Source organism: Neovison vison, chromosome 5, assembly GCF_020171115.1.
Source record: "Neovison vison isolate M4711 chromosome 5, ASM_NN_V1, whole genome shotgun sequence".
NCBI classification, from domain to species: Eukaryota; Metazoa; Chordata; class Mammalia; order Carnivora; family Mustelidae; genus Neogale; species Neogale vison.
In genome coordinates this window covers 54,620,279-54,627,800 of record NC_058095.1, presented here as the reverse complement: position 1 = coordinate 54,627,800, position 7,522 = coordinate 54,620,279, and the positions used below count along the sequence as shown (strand labels likewise).

General features: G+C 56.9%; 1 protein-coding gene across 1 annotated transcript in view; it reads left to right on the top strand.

Annotated features, from left to right (window-relative positions):
* The first annotated feature begins 6,772 nt into the window (after positions 1–6,772).
* UBE2G1 (ubiquitin conjugating enzyme E2 G1) overlaps positions 6,773–7,522 on the top strand; it is a 107,612-nt gene continuing 106,862 nt past the window's right edge. Inside the window, exon 1 of the mRNA XM_044248829.1 lies at positions 6,773–6,983. Within this exon, the coding sequence (XP_044104764.1) occupies positions 6,773–6,983 (211 nt within the window). The remainder of the gene's footprint in view (positions 6,984–7,522) is intronic.

Below are 7,522 nucleotides of genomic sequence, written 5' to 3'. Positions count from 1 at the left end.
CACCACAACCGGCATTTCCTGTCCTCCCAGCTCGTTTGGTCTAGTGACTGTGCCACGTTCTTCAACCTCATCAAGACTCCATTGTTGGGGCGCCTGGGCTCAGTGGGTTAAGCCGCTGCCTTCGGCTCAGGTCATGATCTCAGGGTCCTGGGATCAAGCCCCGCATCGGGCTCTCTGCTCAGCAGGGAGCCTGCTTCCTCCTCTCTCTGCCTGCCTCTCTGCCTGTGATCTCTGTCTGTCAAATAAATAAATAAATAATCTTAAAAAAAAAAAAAAAAGACTCCATTGTTGGTGTCACTTCTCTGCTACCGATCAGCTCCTTCCAGTTTCCACATCCCTCTCTATTCAGACAAGACACAGTCGCTTTCTGCACATACCCTCGACGCACTCGCCTGTCTCCATCTCTCTCCACTTACAGATCAGGGCACCCAGCGATCGTCCTTCTCCACGTGCACCCAACCAGTTGAGCATCACCAGAAAAAACTACTACTGAGCTGGATCTATGAGCTTTCAGTTCCTGACCACAAACTGTGTGTAAGCCCTCAGCATCGAGAACTGTGGCCTCTCACCACGTTCAGCCTTCGCCCACGGCGCTCAAGTGTGCTCTACAAAGCTTCTCCCATCCAGACGAGCAACAGGGGCCTGGGTTCAAGGTTCAATGTACACGTCTTGGCCCACATCCTTCTCAGCAGCATGCGACAGCTGACCGTTCCTTCCTCCTGGGAACATGTCCTCCCATCTGAGGTTTTCTCCTTTTGTCCACGTTCTCAGCCTCCACTGCCAGTTCCTCCTCCTCTACCTGACCTCAGAGGGCTGGGTGCTCAGATGGCTGGGCTCATTTTTAGGCTTAAGGAAAAAAAAATCTTATCACACTTACACGTTCCCCCTGGGAAGCCTATGCTGCTATCTCCCAATGTGTTATCTTGTAGCTTTGGCCTCGTCTCTCTCTTCTCTGCAGTCCAGGTGTAGGTATGTGTCTGCTAATTCAACATCTCTGCTTGGATGCCTAATAAACAGCTAAAAAAGACGTCCTCCAAGTAGATAACCCCACACAAAAGCCCATTTTCCCTTCTGCCTTTTTCAAACCAGCTGTTATTCCAGGAGTCATAAACCTAGGAATTGTCTTTCTCATTCACCTACATTCAATCTGCCAGCAAGCCCTTCCTTCTTACTCCCAGGATGTAGCTCAAATCCATTCCCCATCCCCTTTCTCATGCCTGTTACCATCCCCACTCCTGTCCTGGCTCAAGCCCTCCCATTTTTTGCCTCTTCTTGTGCAGTAGGTTTCCAACGGGTCTTCCAAAAAACTCTTCTCTTTTCTATAAGCACCAAGGGAGATTTCGACCATGTAAATCAGATCACACCCCTGCCAAGGCATCCACCACAACTGAGCTAAAATCCAGACTCTCTGCTGTGGTCAGCAAGGCCCCTTGTAAGATGGTCCCTGCCTGCCTCTCTTGGGGCCCTCCTCATTGGGCTCCAGTGGACCTAGCCTACCCATGCTCAGCTTCCTAGCCTTTGGACAAGCTGACCTCTTACCTCTCTGAGGGCCTGAACAGTAGCTGCTTCCCCTGCCTGGAATCCTCAAATCGTTCTCTCCTGTTTGGAATGCAGAGCTCAGTCCAAATACCTTCTCTTGGGAGAGGACTTCCCTGACTACCTTATCTAGTATTGACCCTTTTTCTTGAGTCATTCACTCACCCTATTTATTTCCATCATATCCCTGATTGTAATCCAAAGCTGAATTGTTCCATATTTGTTTAGGTTTTTTTACCGACTGTTCTCTCCTACTGGTTACTGGTGCCATGACAGTAGGGATCTGAGATGATGTGCCTAGTTTACTCCCAGACCTTGTCTTAAAAATCACCATATTTATTATTTTATTTATTAATTAAAAATATTTTATTTATTTGACAGAGAGAGAGATCACAAGTAGGCAGAGAGAGAGGGGGAAGCAGGCTCCCCGCTAAGCAGAGAGCCCGATGTGGGGCTCGATCCCAGGACCCTGGGATCATGACCTGAGCTGAAGGCAGAAGCTTAACCCACTGAGTCACCCAGGTGCCCCCATATTTATTATTTTAATTAAATATTTTTTTTATTTATTTATTTTAGAGAGAGAGAGAGCACACATGAGTGGAAAGGGTAGAGGGAGGAGAGAATCCCAAGCAGATTCCACGCTGAGAACAGAGCCTGACACAGGGCTCAACCTCATAACCCAGACATTGTGACCTGAGTGGAAACCAAGAGTCAGACACTCAGCCAACTGAACCACCAGATGCCCCTAAAACCCACCTTTAGCTTATAGCAGGTGCTCAACAAACACTTGCGAAGTAAGTGTATATAATGTTAGGTGAGTGTGCCAATAGCAGCTTCTGCTGAAAGATCTAAAGAGGAGATAAAGATTTGGGGATTATTATAAGAATAAATCTAAATTAGCAAGGTATGGCAGGGAACTTCCTTAATCTGTTAAAAGGATCTACACAACAAAAAACCTCCCAAAAAACAAACAAACAACACCCCCCCAACCAAAAAACAAATTGTAGCGTGAGACTTAATAGCAAAACACTGAAACAGTCCCTTTAAAAATGGAAGAAGACAAGGGCGCCCACTACCATGTCTTCTAGGCAACTCTGCTGGAGATCCTAGCCTGCATGAAGAGGAAACAAAGAGAAGCAATGTTTCAAAAGAAAGACATAGAAATGACATTATTTGGACACATATTATTTTTGTAGAAAATCAAAATAATCTATAGATAAGTGATTAGAGCTTAGCGAGGTGTCTGGATCAACATACAAATATTAATTGCTTTTTAATTTTTTTAATCTATTTTTTAAAAAGATTTTATTTATTTATTTGACACAGAGAGAGAGAGATCACAAGTAGGCAGAGAAGCAGGCCAAGAGGGCAGAGAGCCCGATGCAGGGCTCGATCCCAGGACGCTGAGATCATGACCTGAGCCGAAGGCAGAGGCTTAACCCACTGACCCACCCAGGTGCCCCTCAATTGCTTTTTTTTTTTTTTTAAAGATTTTATTTGTTTCTTTGAGAGAGAGAGAGAGCAAGAGAGCAAGAAAGAGAGAGAAAGAGAGCATGAGCAGCAAGGAGGGGCAGAGGGAGAGGGAGAAGCAGGCTCCCCGATGAGCAGGGAGCCCAAAGCAAGGCTCAATCCCAGGACCCCGGGATTATGACCTGGGCCAAAGGCAGAAGGTTAACTGACTGAGCCACCCAGGCACCTATCAATTGCTTTTTAAAATATTTTTTTATACTGGAGGTAAATGCAAACTATCTCATCATCCTATCTTCATCTCTACATGTAAATGAAACAACCATTGTCTCACCGCAAAATTCACTCTGAGCACAATTACAAAAAGAGAGCACCCTATAGACACACCAAGGTGTGCTATCACCATACCTTAAAATACTAGGTGTAATAAGAGAATGCAACAAATATCCAAGAAAAAAAAATAGATCACCTACCACGGAATAAGAGTTAACAGCACTGCGTAATGCCAAAAGACAATGGATCAATAATTTAATATTTCTGAAGAAAAAACATGATTTTAAACATAAAATTCTATGCCCAGCTAAGCTGGCATTAAGTTTTAGATGTTTAAAACTTTGACATTTTTGGACATAGAAGGACTTAAGAAAATTTGCCCCATACATATGTCTCAGAATGATCTGATAATATGCTCCAGCAAAAGGAAAGAATACACAAAGAAGAATTATGCTTGAGATATGGGATGATGTAGATGGGGCCCAGGAGAGTGGTCCGGGGGAACCCTAGAAGAGGTCCTTATGGCAGGCATGGCTCAAGACAACCAGGCCTGATAAGAGGGTGTGCACAGCCTTCATGGAAGGACATTTTTAAGAAAAAGGGCTTGATAGAATACAATAATGGGGGGGGTGTAGTAGGATGGGGAAGGTAAGGATATTGATTATACTCCAGACACTGCAAGGAAAACAAGGTATCATCAGAAACTATAGGCCAAAAAAAAAAAAAAAGAGTCTGTGTTAAGGAACAAATGCAATTATAACCCATTACAGTCAACATTTACAAAGTCACAAAAGTGTACAAATTTCTCTTGACCTAACAACTATTAACATAAAAACTACCGATTGATATAATGTGATGATTTAATGATATTAGGAGAATGACTGCTGGAAGGTAACATACGGTTAAACCGTCATCTGATGCAGCAGGAGCACAGAGGGTAGCATTATCGAGGATTATGCGGAGTAAATGGACGTAGCTCCCAGAAGAAGGGACTTTGAGCCGGACGGGGGTCGGCAGGGGCAGCGGGATTTCGGGGCGGGGAGGGCATCTCCAAGCGCCGGAACGCAGTGATGACGAACTCTGCGCACTGGCTGCTTCCATAAAACCAAAGTTTGTTTTAAAAGGGAGGAGTCCCGGGCGCCTGGGTGGCTCAGTGGATTAAGCTGCTGCCTTCAGCTCGGGTCATGATCCCAGGGTCCTGGGATCAAGCCCCACATCGGGCTCTCTGCTCTGTGGGAAGCCTGCTTCCTCCTCTCTCTCTGCCTGCCTCTCGCCAACTTCTGATCTCTGTCTGTCAAATAAATAAATAAAATAAATCTTAAAAAATTAATAAATAAATAAATAAATAAAAGGGAGGAGTCCCGCGCAAAAAGCGGGGCTGCTTGTTCAGCGGGAGCGGGGGCAGCTGTAGGGCCCCCAGAGGCCTGCTTTCTTCCAGCCGGGGCGGCCGCCCTCCGGAGAGCCGCCCAAGCGATCCCAGACCGGGGCCGTCCCGGGCGGCTCGCCGCCTCCACGCAGACACCCTCGAGCGCCCTGGGGGCCCGTCCCTGCCCCGGGGCAGCCGCGGGCGCGTCCGGCCTCACGCGCTGGGGTCTGCGGGGACCCGGCGCGCGGGGCGGGGCGCGGGCTCTCAGGGAGGCTCGCGGGACTCAGGCGCTCCGGGTGGGCGGGGGCCGCACTTGCCCGCGTCCTTCCCGTGCCCGCGGCGGCGTCGGGCGGCCTGGACCGGCGTCCCAGAGGGAACGGGTGCGCGCCGGCGCCCTCGCGGTTTCCGGCCCGGGCCGCGCCGCGGGTACAGGGGGCGCGCCGCATCTCCGCCCCGCAGGCGCCCCCTGCACCGCGTTTTGAACCGCACGGGCCGGAGTCGGCCTCTCCGCGCTGCCCCTGTCCCGGGGTCGCTCCGTGCGTCCGGTCGCCGCGCGGCCCTGCGCCCCCGGAGTCTCCGCGCCTTCTGTAACGTGAACTAGCAGCGCACGGGCAGCCCGTTTGGGGTCCACTTAAAGCGGGGCACACCGGGGCCAAGCTCGGCTCGACCGACCAACCGGCCGCCGCTCCGGTCGGCCCCGGCGCTCCCGCCCACCTGCCGCCACCCGGGGGGCGACGTCCGGGCGCTCCGAGACCTCCCCGTCATGGCGTCCGCGGGGGGGCGGGGGGTGGTCGGCCGCGCCGGACCTCCTCAAGATGGCTGCGGCCGGGCGGCGGCGCGCGGGGGGGGCGGGGTTCCGTCGCCGGAGGCGGGGCCGGGCCACCGAGGGGTCGGGCTTGCGGGCGGACCGAGCCGAGGTGGGCAGCCCCAGCGCGCCTGCGCGGAGTGGCCCTGCGTGCAGTGAGGCAGTGGCGGGGCCGACGGGCGGGCTGAGGAGGGAAGCGGGCGAGCGGAGTCCCAGTGCGCGCCGCGGCCGCCCCGGCGCCCTCCCCTTCCGGGCGTGAGGCGCCGTGCGGAGCTGAGCCGATCGGACCCGCGCCGGCAGCGAGGCGCTGCTCCCGCCGCCCCGGCCCGGCCTGCCCCGGCTCCGGCGCTCCCGTCGCGGGGGCCCGCGCTCCTCAGCACCTCCGGCTCCCGGCGCCGCCGCAGCCCGCCCTCGGCCTCCCGGAAGCCCCGGCGCCGGCCCGGGCCCTCGGCGGGAGGATGACGGAGCTGCAGTCGGCGCTGCTGCTGCGGAGACAGCTGGCAGGTGAGCGCGGGCTGGCGGCGGGGCTCCGGCCGGGCCGGGCCGCGGGGAGCGGCGGCCGCCGAGTGCTCCCTCCTCCGAGGCGGGCGGGCCGCGGGCGAGCCGGGGGCGCCCGTCCGGCCGGGCCCGGCGCTGGGCCGGCGTCGGGAGGGGGGTCGGGAGCGGGGAAGCAGCCCCACCGCGGGCACCGGGCCCGGCGCCCGCCCCCTCCCCCACCCCCACCTCCCGGTGGGACGTTGCGGGGGAGGGGCTGCCGGTGCCCGGAGGGGCGGGCCCCGGGGCTCAGGTGCCGCGGGCGTGGGGAGGGGGGCGCCCGGGGGGGGTGTCGGGGCCCGCGGGCCGCGGGAGGCCGGGCCGGGGCGGGCGGGGCCCGGGCGGGCAAGGGGAGGCGGCCCGGCCGCGGAAGGGAGGCGCGCAAAACTTCTGGCGGCCGCGCGGCGCCGCGGAGTTGGGGCGGACAACAAAAGCGCCGACCTGGGCGGCCACGGCGCGCGGGGCTCGGCGGGCGGGCGGGTGCGCGGGGCCGCCCGGCCTGCCTCCGCCTGGCACGGCTCCCGCCGCCCGCCTCGCCCGCCCGTCTCGCCCGCCCGCCCGCCGGGGAGGGTGGGAGCGGGCCGGCCCCGGGCTTTGTGCTGCGAGCGCCGCGGCCCCCCGCGCCTGCCTGCTGAGTCCCGGGGGCCGCGGCGCTCGGGCCGGGCGGGGGCGGCCTCCCGGCGGGGCCCGCGGCCCCCTCCCCCCATTTTCCCGGCCTCGGCCGTTTGCGGCTTCCAGGTGGACTTTTTAGGGGGTTGGCTCCGACTCCGCCAGGACGGTGCGAGTGGGGCATGCGCACTGGGCCGGGCGTGCGCGGGGTGCGCTGGGGGTGCGCGGGCTCACAATGCCGCCACACGTGCTGCAGGCGTGGGGAGCGGCCGAGCGGCGGCCGGCTGGACGGAGGGGGTGCGTCCGGAGCCGCCCGAGTCCCCCCGGCGCCCCGAGACCGCCGCCGCTGCCTCAGTCACCCGGTGGCCTCCAGAAGAAGGTCGTTAGGGGCTGGTAGAGACCGTGCCAGGGTTAGGGTTATTATTAGACCATGAGCCAGCAGGTTTGGACCGGGAAAAAGTTGTGTGTGCGCACGGGGAGGGACTCCGGGGGGACGGGGCAGCTCTGCGGGGACGTGGTGGAGCAAGCGCCCTGCCGCACCTCGGGTTTTTGTGGATGTGTTGTTGTAGGTGTGTCTGTTTGGTCTCGGAGGGAGGATCCGGGGTGTGCTTCTCTTCGCGGGGGGTCCTTCCTGAGGGTCTGTTAGTGCGGGCGTACTGGGTGTGTTAAGACAGGGTCTGGCGCCCGCCTGGCGGGGAGCACATGCACTTTAAAAGGGGCACAAGAAGCCAGGCAGTTACCAGGACAGTAAAGTGTGACCAACAGTGTCCGCAGAGGGACGTTCCTGCTCAGCGCTAGAGATCGGTGTCCTCTCGGTTCAGTTTTGCACTTTTTGGCAAGACGAATCTCAAATGTTGATAAAATATTTTCCAAAGTTCTTCATTCGTGGTTGACTCTTTTTAAAGATTTTATTATTAAGTAATCCCTAGGCC